At 32.2% G+C, this 24,408-nt stretch overlaps 3 protein-coding genes across 3 annotated transcripts; 1 reads left to right on the top strand and 2 right to left on the bottom strand.

Moving 5' to 3' along the window:
* Positions 1–349: 349 nt before the first annotated feature.
* Positions 350–4,767, bottom strand: LOC111009255 (endo-1,3;1,4-beta-D-glucanase). Its single transcript, XM_088123899.1, has 7 exons — positions 4,373–4,767; positions 3,702–3,723; positions 3,115–3,241; positions 2,710–2,800; positions 2,348–2,437; positions 908–1,008; positions 350–652 (listed from the first exon to the last, which is right to left on the bottom strand). Exons 1-7 carry the CDS (start codon positions 4,518–4,520, stop codon positions 512–514), a joined length of 720 nt encoding a protein of 239 aa, XP_087980025.1. The 5' UTR covers positions 4,521–4,767; the 3' UTR covers positions 350–511.
* A 516-nt stretch (positions 4,768–5,283) lies between these two features.
* Positions 5,284–8,305, top strand: RNR2A (ribonucleotide reductase 2A). Its single transcript, XM_022282540.2, has 9 exons — positions 5,284–5,702; positions 5,999–6,159; positions 6,405–6,453; positions 6,551–6,677; positions 6,958–7,023; positions 7,127–7,243; positions 7,391–7,553; positions 7,648–7,718; positions 7,896–8,305. Exons 1-9 carry the CDS (start codon positions 5,525–5,527, stop codon positions 8,008–8,010), a joined length of 1,047 nt encoding a protein of 348 aa, XP_022138232.1. The 5' UTR covers positions 5,284–5,524; the 3' UTR covers positions 8,011–8,305.
* A 4,859-nt stretch (positions 8,306–13,164) lies between these two features.
* IPT5 (isopentenyltransferase 5) lies at positions 13,165–15,403 on the bottom strand. Its single transcript, XM_088124663.1, has 2 exons — positions 14,811–15,403; positions 13,165–14,735 (listed from the first exon to the last, which is right to left on the bottom strand). Exon 2 carries the CDS (start codon positions 14,725–14,727, stop codon positions 13,711–13,713), a length of 1,017 nt encoding a protein of 338 aa, XP_087980789.1. The 5' UTR covers positions 14,728–14,735; positions 14,811–15,403; the 3' UTR covers positions 13,165–13,710.
* Between the last annotated feature and the right edge of the window lie 9,005 nt (positions 15,404–24,408).

Genomic DNA, 24,408 nt, shown 5'->3' with positions numbered 1-24,408 from the left:
TAATGTCGTTGAAATTGAATAATAAAATAATGAAATGGTAATGTAACATTTAAATTATAAATTTAAACTTTCATGATTGTGTTTTGTTGGACTATAAAAAGTTTTCATTGAAGTTTTTTCTTTTAACTTTTATTTTGTTTTTGTGTCTAATAGGTCTATATTGTTAATTTATAAAAATTCACAACTGCAGTGGCAGATAAACAACTCATAATTTGAAGTTAATTATAAATTTACTGTCGAAACAAATATATATTTATTTACAATAAAATAATTGTTAAAAAAATCCATAATTCCATTAATTCCTAGTTTTGAACTTATAACCATAACTATTGTTCAAAGTAAAAAAAAATGTCACAAAAGGAAAATGCAGACATTATTATTATTCCTCTGTTTTTCAATGAAATTACATGGCAGCTGCAGTTCCAATCAACTTGATAACCTAAAGTAAAAGAGCCAAAAAACATACAACACACTTCAGCACTAACAAGGGGCTTGGAAATTGGGAATTCAATTACTTAAGATACTTAGTAAACCAAGCTAACAAGTCCCCATGGGCCTCCTCTGCATGTTTCACAGCCTCTTCATCTTCAACATTGTACCTCACACTCCACCCATGATGAACTTTTGGAAAGATCTTTACGAACCCATCAACCTATACATCGAACCAGCGATACATTACTTCTCTTTTCAAGTTGGATAAATGCATATCGAGCTGAAAACACTATACATGATTATCATAAGATTTGAGATCCCAAGACAAGCTAGGGAAGTTGAAACTTGCTTTTGTTGTCGAAGTATAGATCAGTTTTTGGTGATGGAGGGCAAGAAGATCAGATTCACATAAAACATTATGATAAAAATGTAACTGGATGAAGTAGAGGAAGAAAAAAAGGAACACCCTCACTACCTCAGGCTTTGCAGATAAGACCTCTTCAAACTGTTTCAAGAGCTCTGGAGGAGAAATCTGGTCGATCTCGGCTCCTAGTACTGAAATGTGAGCTTTGACCTCTACAATTTTTGGCGAACATTAAACTCAATTAGTTTTTGTTTAACTATTCTCATCCATCCAGTGCTACTTGGTTCCCATAAAAACAGAAAATGATCATTACAATGATCCTGATACTATTAAGAGTATCACTGGTAAGTCAATGTGGGATTTTCATTTGCAAGAGAAACATTCAGTTCAATATCAAACATTCTAATCAGGAAAAAGTTTCAAACAAAAGAGAGAATCAACCATCAAAGGAGCATCTCATTATACAAACCGACGCCCTTTAGTTTCATTTTATTGAAATGGTACAATAAAAACAACTGAAACCGTTGTTTATTTATTCACCTCTCATTAGACAACCATAGATTTAACAAAAATATCAATGGAAGGGAAATCAAGTTATCTTCTCTGTCACTCTCCTCTTCATGATTTTGATAGAACCTGAACACTAGAAATTATTGAAAGATAAAAGATAGAAGAACTATAATAGCTCCCAAGTAATTCGAGGTATTTAGACCCTCCCCTCTCTTCAGTATTCTTACTCAAGCCTAAACCACACCAAACCAATGCCCTTCAATGCCTTCATCCTTTTGTCCGGACTCCATTTATAGCAAATCCTTCCAACAACTTCTCCGCTAATTACTAATATACTCTTATACCTTGATAATATTACCAAATCTATCCTTATAGCATTCCTATCAGATTTATTTTGTTAGAAAAATATTTAGCTTGGAGAGTGTGAAGGTTAAGGGTTTGAAGTGGTCAGGCTTGTCAATCTTGCTGGTCTTCTAGCCTCCTTCCCTTGAAATAACGGAAAAATAGGAGAATTTGAAAACGATGAGATTTTTTGGCTCGGCCCATTGCATTAGGGAGAATCGTCTCCTTGAACTTCCTTTTGAGACCACTCTTGCATGTTCGTTCAGCCTCACTCATACATTTTCTATAAGAAGTAACTAACATCATTATAAACTATCGGTAAAGCGCTCGTTCTCTTGTAGCATATCGAGTGGGTTTTTCTAATCTTTTGGTTAGTGCTTAGCTAGAGAAAGGAAGATTGCCTAAACGAGTCCTCAGGCAACTATTTCCATCCAGTTGGAGAGGAAGATGAATGTTTGCAAATAGAATGACTTGAGATTCTAACTGGGGACCTTACAAAAAAAAAAGAGGTTTTTGTATAGTTTGGTTTGTGTTCAGAGGTTCTTCTGGTGTTCTTTGTTAGTTTGTGGTTATTTCTTGTCTGATTCGTGATGCATTTGAAGCAGCCTTCCTTTACTTTCATCTTCCTAGATGGAAGTATTTCTTACTCAAAAAAAAAAAACACACACACACAATAAAGCGAGAAAAGATAATGGAAACCTTTGATGTCATCGACAGTAACGAATGATGGATGTAGCAGCACAGCAGCTTGAATCAACTCCTCCTTTGCAAGTGCAACCACAACCTTGGCTGAGGTACAAATAGCTCATCAAATTTCTAACTCAAGTAAGGAATTTCCATCCAGATAATAGTAACAAATCATAGAACAAATATTCAGGAAAATAGATAACCGGAGTTAATAAAGAAAGAAATCACAGTATGACTTACAACTTACAGCTCCCTGCATATTGAAAGCTCTAATAATGATAATTACAAAAAGAAACTAAAACGGTGGACAATTGTGTTGTCATAACATCACCAGTAACATATGATAATAAGAAACAAGAGATGAATATACTCACCACCCCAGCAAAAGCCTACAGCTCCGATTGCTGAAATACCTTTGCTTTTCAGAGCTTCAACTACTGGCTTCGCATCTTCAAAACCCTTGTCCTGTTAAACCATAACATGAATTGTAACACTCGCATTTCAATAGAGGTAGAATAATTGGTTTTCTTTAGCGATCTTTGAAACACAGCAACGTGATGGCCACAGTCCACCCCATATTAAAACTGACAAAATGTTTATTTAAATAAGCCGAGGAGTAAGTGAGTGAGGAAGCACACGAGTTGGTCAATCCTCACCAACCCCATCTCAATTTAACTCCCAGATTTCTCCTAAAAATTAAACACAATACCAGGAGCAGTGGATGGATAATAATTGATACAGAAAATCTAACGGTAGTGAAATGAAAAGCAAGAACTAACAGGTCCATGATCTTGTAACCAAGTTCGAATCGGCCTATTAGCATCATCCGGAATGTATGGATCTCCCTTGAAGAAATCAGGAGCAACCACAAAGAACCCAGCAGCTGCAACCTTATCTGCCAGCTTCCTACACATGAAAGCAGCAGAAATTAGTGCCAAGCCGGACTAAAAAAAGTTAAGAAAGGGGGGGGGGGGGGGGGGGGGGGGGGGGGGGGGGGGGGGTGGTCAAGTACAAAGCCAAAGAAGTTAAGAAAAAAAATCTTCCAACTGGCACAAAGAGAGTAGAGATATACAAACTAAAGGGTTTAAAATTCACACCAAGAAAGAGCTAAAAGAACATGGTCTCCCCAAAGGTTCCTGTTCTTTCCCTCAAGCCAAAAAGCCAAAAAAAAAAGTTCCAACTTTTTTGTATACACTTTCTAGAAATTGCAGATTATTCTTCTACCAAAATGCTCCTCGTATCCCATCTTCTTTACTAAATAAAACCAACTAGATTACGGCAAGACGAAAGTAATCTCTCCTTCAATCACAAAATTATGTAAAGCCATGCGGTAATTGCATAATCTCTTCTTCAGTTCTATAAATACCTTAAAAGTGGGGCTTCATATCCTGCAAAGCAAGGCAGAATGAAAAGCTCAGAGCACTAGATTTTCACATGCATTCAATATCATTGAAAGCAAAAGAAGAACTTACAAGTATAGTGATATACTCTGTACTATGTAGTTTTTTCCCAAAATGTGGTGGATCGGCTCCATTCCACCCATAGTGGAACCGATCCACCCTTCAAATGTGCCACTCTATTTTGGGATAAAACTACATAGTATAGAGATATAATAGAGGACAGGACCCCAAAACATTGCCAAGTTGTACATGTGCAATTTCTAAAAATATAGAAATTTCACTGAAAAAACCCCACATATTAAAGAGAAAAGGGGGCCTGACAAAATGGGAAGGGAAGGGAAGGGAAGGTCATTTTAGACGAGCAAACGAAAGAAAATCGAGAACCCCACAAGAAATTTTCAACAATTCCTGGACTCGCAAAAGAACATCTGTTTAAATTCTACAGTGATTCTGTAGCAAAGCAACTAAATGAACAGGAGACAGACCCAAGTGGCGATTCTCTTTACCCAGAAGTCAAATAGGCAGGACAGAACATAGAAGATAGAAGAATCGTCATAAAAGAAGAGAGAGAGAGAGAGAGAGAGAGAGAGAGAGAGAACAAAGGGAAATGAGATAAGTGAAAGAAAAGGGTAGATACCAAATACATCGGTAACAAAAATGACGGCGAGTTTGGAATCAGGGGAGCCGGAAACATAGGTGCTGAGGCCGGCGAGCTGTTCGACATGGCCGGCGCCGCCGCTGGGGTTTAGAGCAGGGGGGTTTGAGCAGCACTGGGGGCCTGACATCTCCTTCCTCTCACTCTGATTTCAGCGACGACCTTAGAACTATGGCCAAAACGAATAAAAGGGTGCGCAAATTTCAGCTTTACAGTACACCAAAAGCAGTTGCCTCAGCCGTGACGCAAATGCGTCTGTCTAACTATGAAACGACAGGTCTTCAATTTGTCAGATGTGAACTGTGAAGTAGGCTACAGAAGAAAGTAAAAGCGAGCTATTGGGCAATCCTTCATTTATTGATAAGGTTATCAAGTTCCTCTTGCAGATTAGCCAAGGAAAGGAATTGTGCATATGGATGTTTACTTAATTATAGATGTATGAATCAGATCAGCCCGGCGATTTAAGAAAATCCAATAAAAATACAAACTTCTTTTTATATATAAAAACACGATTGAATAAATAAAAGTTTAAAGAGCATTTTAGTACTTGAATTAATTTTTTTTATTTTAATATATACTTCCCATTTTAATTTTCGTACTTTTGAAAAGTGATTGTGGCCTTTATACTTATAAAAACTAACGATGTAGATGTAGATGTATTCATTTTCATTTTTATCTCTATTTATTTTCATTGACTAATTTTAAATTTAGTCATAGATTTATATGGAATCCTATACAAATTTATAATTAAATTTTAAAATTTTGCGAATAAAAATTACTTAAATGGGTTAAAATAAACTTTTGAAATATAAAAATTAAAATAAACAAATATAAAAAATAAGGGATCAAAATTAAAGTAAAAGCCTAAAAGGTAATAATGAAATTAGATTTAAACACCGCAAGGCTCCCGTGCATGGGCGAGCAAAAAGAGAGAAAAATCGCAATAGAGACACACGAGTTCCAATTTGTCATCGCCAATCTGTTTCTACTTACTTTCTCCACATCTTTCTTTCATTTTATGGGCTTTTAGTTGTGGGTTTTGAAGGGTTTGACGAAACCCTTTCTTCATCCTACGAAATTGCAGAGCTTGAACAAGGGCAAGGAAGATCAAAGAGACTCAACCCTGGATGTGAAATGGGGTCTGCTCAAAATGGGAAATTGGGCAATGAAACAGGAAAGAGTGAAGTGAAAGAAGAAGAAGAAGAGGAAGAACCCATATTAATGGCACAAAACCAGAGGTTTTGCATGTTTCCAGTCAGGTATCGGCAGCTCTGGGAGATGTACAAGAAGGCCGAAGCCAGTTTTTGGACTGGTAATTCTTCTTCCTTTTATGGATTCTCTGTTTTCATCTTTCTAATCATTATTGTAAGTTGCCGTTTATTCTTTTGAATTGAATTTTTGTAGCTTAAAATGTCATCATTTGTTGTCACCTTCATTCATTCGTTAGTACTATGAATTTTATTTGAATTTCAGTGGTTTACTGTGCCTATAAAATATTTATTTGGTCGAGTTATCTGAGAGTTTCCTTGACAACCAAATGTCCTAGATCTTGAATTAAAAAATACTTTTGGTCTTTTGGCATAACTCTTTTTTCCTTCTCCATTGCAGCTGAGGAGGTTGATCTCTCCCGAGACATGCAGCATTGGGAGAACTTGTCCAACTCTGAGAAACACTTTATCAGCCACGTGCTTGCATTCTTTGCTGCATCTGATGGGATTGTTTTGGAAAACTTAGCAGCAAGATTCCTAAAAGATGTTCAAATTCCAGAGGTAGCCATTGACTCTTTTTTTGTATGATAAAATGTTATTGATTTTGGAACTGCTCAGTTTATTGTAACAACCTCTGCTTTTTACCCATTGTTGTCTGTAATTGCTGTAGCCCATTATACTTGGGTCATGTTGTTGAAATCTTTCAGCCACTGTTAGACGTTTGATGGCTAGTTTATGTAGGCAATGAGCCAAATAAGACATTTTTCTGCATTGCTATTTGTAACTTATTCGTTATTCCTTCTTAGGCTCGGGCATTTTATGGATTTCAAATTGCTATGGAGAATATCCATTCTGGTAAGAGAAGACCTGTTTTGAGTTATTGCTGATCTTTTCTTCTATGATTTGGTGGGTATGAAAGCTAAATCAAGAGTGTTGCTGCTGCTATTGTCAGAGATGTACAGCTTACTCTTGGAGACATATATTAAAGATTCTAAAGAGAAGCATAGGCTGTTTAATGCAATTGAAAACATCCCTTGTGTGGCTGTGAAAGCTAAGTGGGCCATAGATTGGATCCATAGGTAATTTCTGCATTGCTATTCGTAGTTTCGTGTTTATCCGATGATGAAATTCGGTGTAGCGTTATTTGTTTACATGAGAAACAGGCTGTTCGCAACATAAAATCCTAGCTTTCCTATGTTATGCAATTGCCTCTGGCTTGGCTAGGAGGCTACAGGTTTGAGACCTAAGAGAGCCAAATTTCAATCTATAGTTGTTTTTACAGACCTTAACGATTTTGAGAGCCCCCTGTTTTATATTGGAACAATGTGTGCATCGTAACTTTCTTTTCTGATGTTGTAGTTCTGATATATTTGCCGAGAGACTCGTTGCTTTCGCATGTGTGGAGGGAATATTTTTCTCAGGAAGGTACTCTCACAGATCAACAGTTATTGCTCACTTAAATACTTAAAACTTTTGGAGCTTACTTGTAATATTTGGTTTTGGGTTTCATTGCTCTTTTTACGCTTAGCTTCTGCGCCATATTTTGGCTGAAAAAGCGGGGATTGATGCCGGGACTAACCTTCTCAAATGAACTAATTTCCAGAGATGAGGGCCTTCACTGTGACTTTGCTTGCCTTCTCTACAGGTGATTTTCTTTACAACTCAGAAGACCTCATCAGTCATCAACTTCTCCGCTTTAAGTAATCCGTTTGTTCTTCTTTTTCCCAAGGAGCGCGAGAATACAGAATATTGAGAACGCCTAACATTTGCTGGTTATTTTGATTGCTTATAGTCTGTTGCAAAAACAACTACCCTGCGAAAGAGTTCATCATATTGTCAATGAGGCAGTAGAAATAGAGAGAGAATTTGTTTGTGAGGCCCTCCCATGTGCATTAATCGGCATGAACTCGACTCTCATGAGTCAATATATACAGTTTGTAGCGGACCGCCTTTTGGTATCCATTTCAACTGTTTAAAAAAAAATTGAGCTCTTCTGCATAGAAAAATCAAAAGAAGTTTTTTCTCATTATCATTTGCTCCTTGTTTCAGGTTTCTTTAGGATACAACATGAAGTACAATGTCGAAAACCCTTTCGACTGGATGGAATTTATTTCTTTACAGTGAGTATCAATGAAACCGAGCTTACATTTACACAGTTGAGAACGACACCTCGTCTACAACTACTGATAGTAACGCTGACGCTAACGTTTACGAACATATTATAACCTCTCTTAATTACTATCAACCTGCTATCTTCTGTCTATCTGATGGTTCATTCTGTTCATTTGATGAAACAGAGGAAAGGCAAACTTCTTTGAAAGAAGGGTGGGTGACTACCAAAAGGCATCTGTGATGTCAGGTCTCAAGGATGCTAGCAAGAACTTTGTGTTCAAGATTGATGAGGACTTCTAGTGATCGATCAAACCGTTTGTTTCGGTGAAGCCGAAACTTTTCCGTCCCGCTTTTGACGTGGTTCCTTTTGGTATGAACTTGTCTGTTGTCTATATTATTTGCAGGCAATTGGTAGTGGAACCGCGATGTTGAAAGAACTGTACAGAAAAACTTCCCCCAAAATTAGAAAATCATGTCTGTAATCTGTATGTAGTTGTATTTTGGAATTCTCGATATGCTCGGTAGATGGTCACCATGGCTTGAAGCTATGACTTTAAAGATATCTGAATTTACGACGTTTCTCTTGGACCATCCAGCCAACTGTATCTGCCAACTGGTGTACAGTATATCCACATCGATCCTTATTATCTTCTTGTTGAGGGTGTAAGTGGGTCAATTTGACTCGGTTTTTTTACGTGTATGGGGCTTAATCCCATTGCGTTTTCTTTTACGTAATAAAAATGACTAGCCTATGTTATTTTAATGAAGTTTGAACCCATTACCCAAAATCAACTAATGAAAATTGTACATTCTTGTGCCACCCCAACATACTCATATATTTCATACACACTTGTATCTTTTTTAAGAGGATTTTATAAATAAAAATTAAATTATAATTAACAACTAATGGGCTCAAAAGGGGGTCCAGCCCAAGAATCTTGATCTAGAAGTACGAGATAATAGTTCTGGGCCTGGCCCATGCTTGAAACCAATTGCATGGATCTTGCTATCAATCGAAGCCTTATTTGGTAAACTGCCCGCCGGCCCATACTATTTAGAAATTAGGTTTCTAAGAGCCGTATTTTTATTTTGTCTATTTTTGGATGTATAAAATTTATTTAGCACAATAATTTTTATAAATAGTTTCTTTAAAATAAACAAGAACAATTTTTTTCACGCGCGCACGCACATATATATGTATATATATTTTATGTTTTCTCACTTATTTGTTCATTTATAATTATTGATCATGCTCAATTTTTTTTAAAGTATAGCTTCATTTAAATGTATTATATTTTATGTTTTAAAATCAATATGTAAAAGATATAAATGAAAATATATATATTCAAACCGTTTTAAGAACTAAAACAAGAAAAAACTATTTTAAAAATATAGTATGTACAATTATTTATTATTATTTTTTTTTCATAATAACCTGAAAGAAACACAAAAAAATTCAAAGAGTTCTTAAATATTCAATATTTGGATAGGTGAGAAAATCATAACAATCAATTACAAACGAGTCATAATTAGTCTAAACTTTTTAAACATACAGCAGAAGGAAGAATATTTCAATTTGTTAATATTGGAACAACCAAAATTTTTATTCAACTTAACATGTTTTTTTTTTTTAATGAAAATGACCACCAGCTCATTCAAATCCACTTTATTTTATTGTTGAATGACTAAAAATTTTTGTTTGCACATTTTATGATTTCTTATATGAATGCAACCGAAAAAATTCAATAACTCTCGTTATGGAGAGATAAAACGAGATCCAGGTAGGTGACAGAATGTGGAAGGAGAACCAAAAGAAGGCGCGAATCAGGAAAGGGAGCTGGCACTCGACGACCCGAGTCGGCCCTCGACCCCCCAGCTGAAAACTATAATGGTCCAACCCGATCGCGGTGCATTCCGATACGAACTCATTGCATCCCGACTCTTGATCCGACGACAGGTCCATAATGAAATGCGCCGGCCTATACATCTAGATTTCCTAGATGTATTACAATTCGACTTCTGTAATTGTTAAAAGAGATTATGATTCGACTTCTATAAATAGGAAGGTAAACCAAATCTTAAAAGGTATTCCAAAACACCCTATTCTCCATACTTGATTAATCTAATTCTGATTTAAGTGTTGGAACCTGTGTAGCAAGATCTAGTCAATCCCTTTTATTCTAGTAGATTGGTACGAATTTGATAGAATCTCAGTCAAATTTTTACATCAACAACTCTCTCCTCATATTTGGATAAAAAATATACACACGAAAGAAGTTCGCAAAGTTGGAAAGAAAAAACATGTCAACAGTAGTGACATTTGTTTTTTCATTGGAGTAAACAGTAGTCACATTTGTTTTACAACGTTAAGTAATAAAGAATATAAAAATATTGTTTTAATTATTTAAAGAAACGAATATATCTAACCGTCAACATTGGCATCGGACAATTTGAATCTGTTTATCCATACAAATTTTGATTAAATTAATTAATTAATATTAGATTAAAAAATAAATTAACATCGTCAAACTGGGAATAATTTTTTGTTTTTGAATTAATTGTAGTTGGCAACTATATTAGACAAGCTTAATTACTTGTCGCTTCTGATAATATTTAAATGAAAAACATTCTATGATAAATTACTCCTGTCGGTGACAGATCGGTCAACACAGACCATTAATATTCATCTTCTTGGACTTTTTCTTTTTTATTTTCTTTTTCATTCTACGCGGTTTTCTAGCTGTGCTGTACCTATATAATTCATGCATGTTTCCATATGGGATACCAAACAAAAAAAAATAAAAATCCATGCCCTTATTAAATGGGTATTGGAGAAAATAGTTGAAAATGAAAAGGGAAAGTCAGAGGAAAGAGACAGGAGTGGCGAGTTTTTATTTGCAAGTGATGGTTTCAAAATCACAGGTGGGTATGGATATGGCTATGGCTATGGCCAAGCTATAAGTATTAGGTTTTTTTTTTCTTCTTCCCTCCTCTTTTGGTGTTTTTGGGATATGCAATATGCCAAAACTTTTTTTTTTAAAAAAAAAAAAATATTTGTTTTTCGATTTATGGTTAAAATAAAGTTGTAAGGTAAGATTAGAGAAGATCCTAGCTAATAAGTCAATCGATTAGTTCAGATCATTCAAAGTCTTTTGGGTAAAAGTTGATTCCTGGAGTACGAACCTACGTGTCCAACATAGAGGTAATGTACTATAAATCAATTCTATAGACATAAACTAAGAAATCGAACCAGAAAACATTAAACCCTAAGGGATAAGCCAAAGAAGTCGATTGAGCTACCCATGAGACTTGAAGGCTCCCATAGGTTGAGCTGCCCATAGGATCAACCCTACAGGTTGATCGAGTTTCTTGGGCAATAATTTGTCAAATGAGTCCACTTAGCTAGTCCCGTTTTCTTTTGGAGATAAAACTCATTATTCGTATTGAACTTGCACTACACAAATGTTGTATTTTATTCGTCTTTTAAGATTCCGTCGAATCCGATAGATCAAGGAGAGTAATACAATTGGTTACTCCATCAAACCAATTTTACACATCAACATATTCAAATGGAATGGCGAGGTAGAATGATCTTCAATGAATTACTTCGTACTAAAATTATTTGCTTTTGATTGAAATTAAATATATATATATATTATATATATTGAATTATTTAATAAATTTTTGTTTTGATGGTTATCTTTGGTGGGTTTAGGATGCCAAATAATAGTACGATTTTAGAATATTTTATTCCTCCATTACTTATTTGCACAAAAAAGTCAAAATTTGAAAAATAAAACATGTTAATTTGGAAATGTAGGCTATTTGTAGCTATTATACAAAATAATTTTTAAAAACTGTATCTGGCCAACGTGAATTTAGTTCGTTAAGGCATTTTTTTCTTTTCCTAAAAGTTAGACGTTTAATCTAACATCTCCACATTTATTGTGTACTAAAATGAGCTTAAATATTAACTTCAATTATTTAAAATGTACATCTTCTGCTAGAAAAAAAAAGAAAAAAGTGAAGCAATTTCACAGGCATAATTTTTAAAATTTGAGTTAAGGTTAAAAAGAATATTTTATCTTTTAAAATAAGGATATTTACTGATAATATCTTTATTTTGTTTCAATCTTTCTAAAAAAAACTTTTGAATTATTTAAAAAAATTTATAAAAATTTTTTTGAAAAGATATCGGTTGAGTGGCCTCTTGTTCTATACAATGTTAATTAAACAAATATTTTTAAAAATAACTGTTTTGTGTGCCGACATAAGAACAGTTTAAAATATTATAAAAAGTCAAGTCATCTATAAGAAAAAATGAAAGAGAATTTACTTTTAATTAAAAAAAAAAAGAAGAAAAAAATGCTGAACCAACTAAGCTAAGCTTTCTAATCGAATTGTTATAAAAAAAAAATAGAAAATGATATTCAATAACTTTCAAACAACTCCCTTTAAAACCCATCTAAGATTTTAAGTAGGTTATAAAACTATCAATAAACAATTTTCTTCCAAGTGAAAAGGATTATCAATGACAGAAAAAGCGTTTATATTATGTCAACTTTTATATAACACGAGACATAGATCTAGAAAATCTATTTGAATGACTGATAATGAATTTGTGAGATTTCGACACCCATCTCATCATAGCAATGCAATCTACTTAATATATGTACGTGACACATTCAATCTTAAACAATTCAAATCAAGTTTCAAATTGAACGAAAACATATTTGGTTGAACTAAGATGACATACACATATATTTAGACAAATCTTCGATAGATTTGTAAGAATAAAGAGGAAGAACGTGAAAAAGAGTGAGAATTTAGACCCCACAAATGATACCCATAAGGCAAGGGAAAAGAATAAGAACCTCTCTTTGGAAAATTTTGTAATAAAATCATTGTCTCCCTTTTATCACTATTCCATTCCAAATAAAAGGTCAATCCCCCCAAATTCCACCCCTTTTCCTAAAAGTTGATTTTGACTTCAATTTTAAAAAAATATATATACATAATTATTTAATTATTTATTTTAATTTTGGAGGGTGTGTTCCAGTGTGGGTCGCTTTTTGTGTGAGTGGAGTATCAAGCCCACCATCTTATTATTATATCTCGAATCATGTGGATTTCACTCCACTTGAGTCTGGCCCCACCAGGGGTTTTTTTGTCTTTTCACTAATTTTTTTTTTGTTTAAATAAATTTGATTCGCACAAAGTATTTCAACTTTTGGCACGTGTGGGGCGAGGGGAATAACTCGGGTGTGATACAATCTCCGTCAACACCGAATCAAACTGTGCCCATCAAATCAAGGCGGCTGTAAACCACCACATTGGAGATTTCCCTTTCCTCCACCGTTGATTCAATCCAATCCGACGGTGATTGGCCCCGAAAGTAGTTTTCGTACGGTGTGAACAAATGCACACAATAAAAACAGCTTTTATAAAATAAAATATTCCAAATTCCAACCGATAATATATATAAAATACAGCTCATTAATATTTAATAATACACACGGGAGTGCTCCGTCAAAAAAAAAAAATACACACGGGAGTGGGGTGGGTCCCACTTCTCAAAATCACCCGATCACAGTGGGGCCGCCGAGAGAGGTGTATCGGAGCTGATGCAGCCGCACCGCAGAGAATACTCCGGCTCCTCTTTTTTTTTTTTTGTAATTACTTTTACTTTTTTGGAGCCGGCGGGGATGGGTTTTTTTTCTTTTATTATTATTTTTTTAATACATACGGCTTATCTGTACGGCCGCCAATTGTAAGTACTTAACGACCTGACAGCAACATTTGTCAGTCCCAAGTTGTAATATTTCTTTGTTTTTTTTTTTTTTGTAGTTACCCAACCAAAAAAAAAAAAAAGCCAAAAAGACAAATTCGTTTTTTAGAAAAAGGTAAAAATCAAAAGCTTGCCACATGGCATGCGGTGGAGCCGTGTCAACGCGTGACGGGGAGGAGCGTAGATTCTGTGGGGTGCTCCTTTTTTCCTTTTTAACGGCTTGCGGTGGCGACGGCGGAGGAGCGGGAGCCTTGAGAGGAGGAAAGCGAGACCGTCTCCGGCGAGACAATGGAGGTAGCCATGCGGCGGTTGTCGTCGTAGAGGAATTGCTCGACGATCATCGAGCTTGGCTCGACGACGAGTTTATCCCACGCGCCGTCGGAGTTTTTGCCATAAGTCAAGAACGCTCCTGTGGCCTCTAGGCGCCGGAGATTCCAATTCCACTTTTCCCGAAGGCTGCGAATTTTGTGCCGCTGCCGGAGGGCCAGCCGACAAGTGTTGTCTTTAATCTTCGATATTGCCAATTGGAGAAGAACCGTTAAAGTCCGCTCGTCGGCGCCGTCGCGTTCTGCCCGTAAATAGTCGTGTAATTCCGGCACGCCGATGGCCCGTTTAATCCCAATTGAATAATCCCCTTCTGGATCGAAAATTCCCCTGACTTCTCCGACGAATCCGCCGTCGACCATCCGATCGACACGGTCGGAGACGAAATTCTGAAGAACCGGCAACGACACGTCGACCCACAAAAAGCAGAAATCATACCGGAATCGGGACTCTGCATAATCCTCAACCAGAGCTTCGATGTAGGAATTGGAGCCGCCGGCGACGATGGGGAGGCGATCTCTGGCCAAAATCGCATCGATTGCGGCGGAGGCGTGGTGGGTGAAATCATCAGCTGAGAAATTGGAATTTGGGTCGATTGAGCCCAGCAAATGGTGTGGAATTCCCCTGCGTTCTTCGTCGGTAACTTTATTGGTCACCACATCAAGGCCTTCGTACACTTGAATCTTGTCGGAATTCACAATTTCCGCCGAAAAACGAGTGGCTAAGTCGATTGCCAGCCGGGATTTACCGGTTCCGGTGGCACCCATTACAATTACCACTTTCTCTTTCCGTCGGAAAAATTGCTCCATATTGAAACTCCCTTGGAAATTGCTCACAAGTGGCTGAACTTTCTTGCCGGCGACGGCGGCAACGGCGGCTGAGGATAATGACAATGCCATATTCATTAAATACCCTGAAAAAAAAAACCAACCCAGATGAAAAAGGTACCAAATTTCAATAACCCATTTCAGTTTTAACAGTACAGTACCTGTAAAGAGGAAAAAATAGAGACAGGGCTCTATTTGTAGGGTATATGCAGAGTAATAGGGGAGTTTTAGGCTATAGATAGTGAGATTTTAGGCATTAATATCCTTAATTTGGGGGCAGGTAGCACGAAAGTTTTTATTCTAAGAAAAAAGGGAAGTTTTGGAAGTGTTTCTAAGAAGGAATTGGGTTTTTGGGGGTTTGGAAGAAAATGATGTGTGACATTCTCTTCTTCACTTAGCTTCCTCAATTTGCCACTCCACTGCCCCCCTTGCTCAACCATGGGGGATTACACTTGCTATTTATTTCTACCCAAAAGATACCTTTTGTTTCTTCCTTTTTTCTTTTTTCCTTTTTCTTTTCTTTTTTGTTTTAGAAATGGAAATATTTCGAGTTCTATTTTAGTACGGAGTGTCGTTTCATATACTAATTATCTCTCTACATCGTAGCTACAAGGAGAATCTCCTTTGAAAGAAAGAAACTTTGGCTTCACGTGGCTCAAATTTTATCCCAAGATCTAAATTTGTAATCTTTGCAATATTATGCTCTTTGATGGTAATGTGAGGCGAGAGATTCGAACCTTTTATCAATTTTTCTTTTTAAGTGATTAGTTTGTTGGTGACTTAACCATACAATTTGCTCATATGTAACTACGATGGTTGTCGACTTGAGTATAGCACAACTGATTAAGACATATATCATCGATCAAATAGGTTGGAGGTTGGAATTATCACTCTCACATTTGTTGAACGACTAAAAAAACTATAGACTTTACCTACTTTCATTAATTAAAAAAACGTGTAATTCATTAACTGAAAGACGCTAACTGAATAGAGTTGTTAAAGATGCGACAAACAAATATCAAAAGCTACGACCCTCTTAAGTATAGTGTGAAGATCATGGTACGGTCTTTCAGATTGGTTTTGACCAATTAAAAAACTTTAAATTTAGGGAAGAATATGATTAAGAGTCTCCCAATTATCTAGAAAGAGCCATAAATCTCTCTCTTTTTCAAGAGTAACTATTAACAATATATTACGTCATACATATATTCCTTTAAGGAATGGATAGTTTGAATAACATGAGTAATTTTCCTTTTTCCTTTTTCCTTGAAGGGGGTGGAATTTTGCCTTTGAATATATAAATAATTATGGTCCAATAAAACATGAGATGCCAACAAAAATAATAAAGAGAAGAAATTACATTTTTGGCAATCAAAAATTTTGATTCCCATGAAGTGGAAAAGTGTATATAAAGAAGAGACAATTCTTGGAGTCTAGCTAAGAAGCAAACAAAAGTTTTTTTTTTCTTTTTTTTTTTTGTTTGTTTGTTTCTTTTTCTTTTTCAAGGATCAAGTTCATGCTTCCCAGCCATCTTAGGGTTTAATTCTTCACTTTTACGTGGAGATTTTGAAGTGATTGTTCAGCCATTTAACTTTCTTAAAGATAGATGCTGTGGTTTATAATTATAAATTATTTATAACTGAATTATTAATATTTTTCTGGAAGATTATATAATCGACGATAAATTTAAACCTCGTTTGATTATATATATATTTTTAAGTTGGAGAAATATGAGGATGGAAATCTAAATTATGGGATGATATAGTGTCTTATATAGTAATTAGGTTTTAGTTTTTAGTCTTATGATTATATTTTTACGAAAAATAAAAATTAATTTTTAAAACTCTGTTTTGGGAGTAGATTACCAAAATTGAAAAATAAATATATGTAATAAATAAATATAATTTTTTAAAATATAAAAACAAAGGTACTTTTAATGATCAAAAGTTTAGTTTTAGAGAATAATAATAAATTTGTTGCACCAAACATAGTCTTATTGATCAATAGTACATATTCCTTCTAATATATAGCATTTTTAACCAAAAAATAAAAATAAAAATTCTAGAAGAATTTGAAAAATAAAAAATTCCAGCAGCCTGTTCACTAGCAATTCTATTTTCATTTTTTAGTTTTCAATACCACATTCTTATTTACTTCTAGTCTTTCCTAAAATAATATATTTTAATTTTCCCTCAAAATTTTTAAATATGTATAATAATAACAGTTTTGAAATTTAGGTAACATTTAAAAAAAAATACTATTAAAATACATTAAAAAAATGCATATATGCAAAATGTTTTCTCTCTCCAAATCCCAAATAGTTCAATTCATAGTTAAGACATCGTGAGGACCGATGGTGCCGAAAATAAGTACTTGATTGATGCCAGGAACAACAAGGTTATAAGGTTCTAGAAAATAACGTTATCTTTGTAAAGTTAAGTTGATCATTAATTAGAGTTGACATGAAATGGATCACGAAATAAGACGTTAAAAACTAGATTAATTTCTATACAAAATATTAAAAAAAAAACTAAAAACAAAATATTATCGTAGGGAATAATTAAAACCATCAATTTTTATGATGGTAATATGAGCATTATTTACTCGAGTTTTGCCGAGAATATATTAATTAGAATGTATGAGTCGAATTATCCCGAGTGAATTTGATTAATGAACAACCACATAAACTTTTATATATATATATATATATATATATATATATATATATGTATCTTTTAAAAAATAGGCATAATTAAACCACGTAACCAAACAAAATTGGGTGGGGGCTAGTTGTTTTTGCACAAAGCAGTGGGCAAAAAGAATTTTTTCTTTTATAGTGGTTTGGGATGCCCTTGTTTTCATTTATTTTAATTAATCTAATTTCAGTGAAGAGACATTAGGTTATTAATTTAATCAATACTCACACACATTAATATAAATATTAAACTAGAGGATACCCTGGTCTGAGGTGACTAATCACTTTGATTTTATATATAATGATGTTGATTAATATCAATTTAATTAATTGACAAGACATAAAATAAATCCAACAATAAAAAAAAAAAAAATATATATATATATATATAGCCATTTTTAAACATTAACTTTTGTGTTTATCTTTACTTCAAAATAAGAAAAAAAAAATCTTTTGCTTTTAATCTCACATGAATTCATTGAATGGTATATATTTTACTGTTCGCTAGCATAATTCAATTAACTGTTTTCAATCAGGGTTTTACTGTTGGTAAATTTTAGAATAAGAGAATGATGTGTGAAGTTACAAAAAAATGGTTTTTTTTTTTAAATTTTATTGAATGAGATTGCTAGTTGTTAAAAAAATAAAGTTTTTAATATGGGTTGGTTTTATTTATTATGGTAAGTAATTTCAAGTTGAGTAAGTTACGATAGGTTGAATAATATGATTTGATTTCATAGGTGGATATGTTTATTTCAACGTATCAAAAAATAGACATTTTTCGATTCAGTTAATTCATGAATATATTGTAGCTAAAATAAACATAGTTTAGCGATACTTAACATATACCTCCAAAAATTAGATATATTGTAATATGACAGTCACTATTTTGTCAATCAATTTTAATGTTTTAGGATGATAAAGACTTGATTTTTAAAAAAAAATCCTTAAAGAATCAGTAATCTAAATCATATATTTAGCTAATTAAAATAAAATTGTTAGAGAGAGAATAATTTATACAAAATTTTCTTTTTGGCTTTAATTCTAATTTTTATGAGTGACAGAAAGTTAAGGAGGGACACATCTTGGAACCTAAAGATAATTTTAGGAACAAAATATTTAAATGTAAGGTTCCACAATTTGATTGACTAAAACCCAAGAATCTTTTTTCTCTTTTTTTTTCTTTTTTTTTTTTTTCCTTTTTTCCCTTTTAGTTTCTCTTCACATGAATGAGGAAAAAAACTATAGCAAAAAGGGTCTTTTAGGAAAGATAGTTTAAATAAGATAATTTAATATGTGTCATTCTCATTGTTTGACAGTTAAAATTTTTTAATCGTTTATATTCTTATACTTTATTCTCATACCCATTATAACATCAATAGAAACCATGATGGATTCTATAATTAGTTTCAAATCGTTATTATATACTTATAATTAATTAACTAATCTTAAGCATGATTAATCATTAAGTTAGTTCTCGTGGAGCCACCTTTATCTAATGGAATACATCATTTTAGGGAGAAGTGTCTTTTCTTGGTGATATTTCTTATTTTCTAAGCTTTCGAGAAGGTTAGTGGAAGAAAATTGACTTTATAAGATTAATTGATGCGACTGATGAATAGTTATCTCATTTTTGTTTAAATATATTAAAACATAAAAATTTCTACTTTAAGTTAGTATGTTGAAAAATGTTAGACTCGCTAATATTTACATAATTTAATAGTAATTAAAGACATCTATTTATTTCCTTAATATTTGAGTTTCAAACTCTATACCTTATATTTGTTGTATTAAAAAAAAGTTTCACTCGTTGATTTTAATGGACTTAGATTTGTTAAACTTGAAGAGCCATGCGTAGTTTTTGTACTTGTATTTCATAGGAAAATAAGTTTTTATAAAAAAAAAAAAATTGATAAATTTGTGTAGCATATATGATATAAAATGTGAGTTTCATGAATCTAAATCTGTGAGTGCGTGAAATTAGCAAACTTGTAATGAGATAATTAAAACAATTTATATTTACCTATCAAAACATAGACTAAACCTTATAACATCAGATTTACAAAACCTGCTTCATTAATTAAATAACTGATGTTAAGATATGTTTGATTCACTCTCGAAGAATGGAATTGAAGGCGTAGTCTCCATAAACAAAATTTTGTTCTAATCGATGAGTGACGATCCTGTTGTAGATAGCATCTTCAATATGAGTAGCTACTTCAAGCAAGGAATCAACAAGTTGTTGACATTTAAAGAACAACAACTCTCTACTAAAAGTACTACTAGTCAACCCACGAACCATTTATGAGTTGATATTTGAAATTGTATAGGTGTGTAATTTATATATCCTAAAAATTTAGAAGCTTATTAAATTCATATGATGAATATAGTGAATTTCCCAACTAAAACTAAGGAAATCTAGGGAAAAGAAATTAATCTGGAGAATAATCATGCGTTGAAATGAAAAAGGAAGTTTGACGAAAGAAAAAGTTGAGAATAGAGACTCACAAAAATGAAAATGGGAGCCGCACGTGCAATGGGGGCCAGTATTAATGATTAGGAAAATAAATTATTTAACATTATCTTCTACCACTCATCATCATAATCCTTAGTACCAACTTACTTTAGTCAAATATATAATTCAGTTATTATATTCAGAGATGTTGGAATTTTATAATTCCCAATATTAAAGGTGGGAACCTCTTGTTAATAAAGTTTTTGGATTCAAATATTTTTTTTTTATTTTTTTTTATATTGGTCAGTATCAATTTACCTACCGTTGGATTAATTTCTCGAGACAATCACCCGATCCTTCAATATTTGGTGTCAGAAAACATATAGAAATTAATTCATAAGGTATATGGCCATCATGGAATTTGAACTCCCTTATAATTTTTTATTTTATTTTAACTTAAACTATTTTAATTGAATTTTGATAGAATTTTTTTTTCATTTACTTGACCGAATATAGTGAGTTAGGTATTTTGGGTTTTTGATGAAAATTTAATCATAAGAATTCAAATAATTTTTGTAGAAAATTTAGAGAATAAAAAATAGAATATTTGTGAGTTGAGAGGCTAAAATAAAATATAAAGAAATTTAGAGACCAAAAAGGAAGTATACGTTTAAAATCTAAAGTCCTATGAAAATAATAATAAAATATAACTCAAGTTTTATTAATAAAATATGATATTAAGTGTATCTAACTAAATAAACTAATTTTTTTAAAAACCTCAAATGAGCTAACTAAGTGCGATTCTAATTAATTAGCATGCATAGATAATGAAATCGTTGATAACAAATGTTTTAGATTTTTATTAGTGTGTATACGTATGTATATGTATATAATTAAATAGAATTTCAACAACTATGATCCTCGATATATATACCACTAATTTTTAATTTCTCTATTTTTTTCATTTACTTGATAAAGAAAATGTAATTCATGTATCGGTGTGTTTCATTGGAAAAGATTGTTTCTGTAATACATTTTTTTATACAAATCAATGATAATATATGGATATTGGTTTCCATGTATCTTCCAGTAATCTCAAAATACACGAATCTTGTCTCTTTAATTAATTTGAAACTAAAAAAATGTATGCATAAACTATAGCTTAAGAGAGAACATTATCTAATAATATAATACAAATTGTTGAATTGGTGGGGCTTCCAAACTATATAATATATGTAAATATTAATGAGGGGTTTTAATTAATTTAAGTAAGTACAAGTAATCTAAAGTTTTTTTTCCCTTTTTTTTTCCAATTTGACCATGATAGGGCATTTGTATGCGTGAAGCTTAAAAAGGAGTTTTTTTTATGCTAATTCAAAATGGTAGTGGCTTTAGTTAGTATAACTTATTGAGTTTATGGGGTTTTTTAGTGGGCAACCCCTTGCGTTTTAAATAATTCAAAATATTTTTCTAATTTATCGTGATGTTTTTTTTTTCCACTCCTACACTACATATTCAATTTGTCTTAGGATGAGTTCGAGATCTGAGCAAATACGGTGTTTTTAAGTGGTCGTTTATATGTGCATTTTTTAAAGGAAAATACTTAACTCGGTAAAAAGGAATAGTGTCCTCAACGCAATTGAAAAATTGAAAAATCTACGTATATGTTCTTTTTAGTACAACATGTGAGAGTAAAGATTAAACTCGAAATCTTTTGATTGTAAATATATGTCAATGCTGAGCGGTGCTTGTTTTGTGCCTCCGCTGATTTATCCTTTATTTTTACCAAAAGAAAAAATTAGTTTCATTTATGTATTTTGGTAGGAAGTTAATATTTTTAAGAAAAGGGAAAAATTCTAGGAGGGGATCAAGTGGGTCTTTGACATTCATTAAAGCAAATATGGGGAATTGAAATTGAATGGCAAGTGGGTTTTTATCATTTGAGAAATGATGGTTTTGCACTCCTATATAAAGAGTTCTTAAAAATAATAATCATGAATAACCAAGTGAGTGATCTAATCATGATATAAGTTTAAAAGGCACAAATAAACTTATAATAATATGGGGCAATAAAATATAGCATGCACTTGACTTTATAGTATAATATAAAATAATAATACACATTAAGTGACTATGGCCACAACCACATAAATTAGTTCATGTGGTCATATACTCATTTTCTTAATTATTTTTTTTAATATTAAATTTCAAGTGTGACCTTCCTTTTCGTTCAAAGGACATTAGCAATTTCTTTTCGATCAATCAATTTTTTAATATCTTAGATAGGTGACCCTCATAAAATTTAAATTTATTCTTTAAGAGTTTTGTTTTCACGTGTAAATAATATACAATGTTGATTTAAAATTTAATTTATTTAAAAGATAAAAGAATTATAAAGATGTAATTATAATATATTTGGGTTGAATAAATAAATTATTTTATGTAAATCACAAAATAATATTTTACATATTGGAAAAATTTTGTAATCCTTCTACAAAATAATACTTTTTAAAAATATTATCATTCTATGAAAGCACAGTATAAGATAGAAAATAAAGGGTTTGGTAACATTCATATTTCTTGTTCTTGTTTTTTCATTTTAATAAAGAAAAATAAATTATATGGTCCAAACATCCATGAATTCAACTATGATAAAATAAAGTTTTTATTTATTTTTTGGAACAAAATTGGAAATAGGAACAAGAAAAAATAAACTTGTTTTTGCCAAACTTTCTATACAATTTTGAGAATGTTCCAAAAAAAGAAAAAAGAGAAATAAGAAACATAAGTAGTTGCAATATGCTTCTATTTCCTAAGAAAATTAAAAACGAGAAACAAGAAACAGAAACGTTATCAAACGAGCTCAAATTAACCTACAATTTTCCTTCCTTGTCCCATCGAAATTTCTAGAAGATAAAAGTTCTTTAGAATCTCATTAATTTTTTTTTTTTGGAAAAAGAATCTCATTCATCAAAATATGTTAGAAGAAAATATTACAAGGTTACATGACTAAAACTACTTTAGAAAATTTTTTACTTTATAAAAAAATGTTTTAAAAAATAACTATTAAAAATCATCTCAGACTAAATCACGCTTGTAATAGTTTTTTTTTCCTCTAAATATTTGTGTTTTTCTTATGTTATCAAAACTTGTGATGCAATAAGAAAACATACAAATTAATATTGATTTCATTTTTAATTTGTTGATGGGTTTCAAAATCATAATTAAATTTTAGTTTTTCTTAAACACTTAAGAACTTAAAAATAATTGGCTTGAATGAGGTATTATATTAACACACATATTGAATAACACAAATTTATTGAAAATATTGACAAAATTATGCCATCACAATATACATCTAAATTAGTAAATTAATATACAATGTATCAAATTGCAAGAGAATATTAGAAAATGTAAGAACTTTGAATACATTTTTTAAATAGTATATATAATTATTTAAAAAAAAAGTTGTCGTCAAATATTAGAATAGTTGCTAAGGAAATATTATAATGTAGTCAAATATTAACATTAGGCTTCCCACGAGAGAATGGAATCTTAATTATGGATTCAAATTTTAAATTTAGTGGTGCAGCTAACTTTAAGGTAATTAAGAAATTAATTTGCCTAACTTTTTCATTTTTTAAATAAAAATAATGATTGGGCTGTCACGTGTATCCCAATATGCCCTGCGGGTCAGTTTCTAAAAGCCCATAATAGTATATTTAGGGATGATAACACAAGTAGACCCAGAGAAAGATTAATTCTAAAAAAGTTCGTTACCAAAAAATATAAGAGAAATCCAATTTTTTTATTGTTTATTTTAAAAGCAATATTTAATATATAATAAGTTTTTACATAATTTTACAATCTAACAAGAGGTAGGATTGAAATTTATATATATATATTTTTACGATTTGATTAGTTGCCAATCTGAGCATAGCTTAACGGGTTAAGGTACATGTATCTAATCACGAGATTGAGAATTCGAATCTCCGCTCTTATATCTTTTACTAAAAGATTGATTTACTACGTACATAATATTTCCAAAATAATAATCTTCCATAAGGATGTCATAAATTCTTGTGGAGCCTACGATGGAGAATTTTTTTTCTCTCAATTTTATTTCGAGCCAAGAATGGAAAATGAATTCCTTACCCTTCATCGTGTTCGATGGTTCATTTTGCATTTAAAACCAATAAAAAGTTTGGTTAAATAATGTATAAGATAAGACAGCTATATTTTGCAAAATATTTGAAACTTGTAATTCATTTAGCCATTTTTGTTGGTTTCTATAATATTAAAATTTTCTTTTGTTCAGTTTGAATGGGCCATGGCCCAAGTAAAAGCATCCATGATACATAGACATTGGCCCAATGAAAAATTATGGGCTCTAGAAGACTTGGGTCTACTTCGGCCCACATAGCTTTAAAAATCGAAATACGAACTCTTTTTAATGAAAAAAATTAATAATAAGGTCATTAATTAATTTTGAATATGCAATTTGCCATAGATATTGGCTAAGTCATCCATCTCTTAATCCGAAATAAATAATAACAACAAAAAAGAAAAAAAAAAAGAAATCCTAAAAGTTAAAGAGTAATTTCAGTTT

The sequence above is a fragment of the Momordica charantia genome, assembly GCF_013281855.1.
Source record: "Momordica charantia cultivar OHB3-1 chromosome 5 unlocalized genomic scaffold, Mcharantia_2.0 BLBB01000005.1, whole genome shotgun sequence".
Lineage (NCBI taxonomy): Eukaryota > Viridiplantae > Streptophyta > Magnoliopsida > Cucurbitales > Cucurbitaceae > Momordica > Momordica charantia.
The sequence above is the reverse complement of the archived record's forward strand: the minus strand, read 5'-3'. Positions and strand labels throughout refer to the sequence as shown.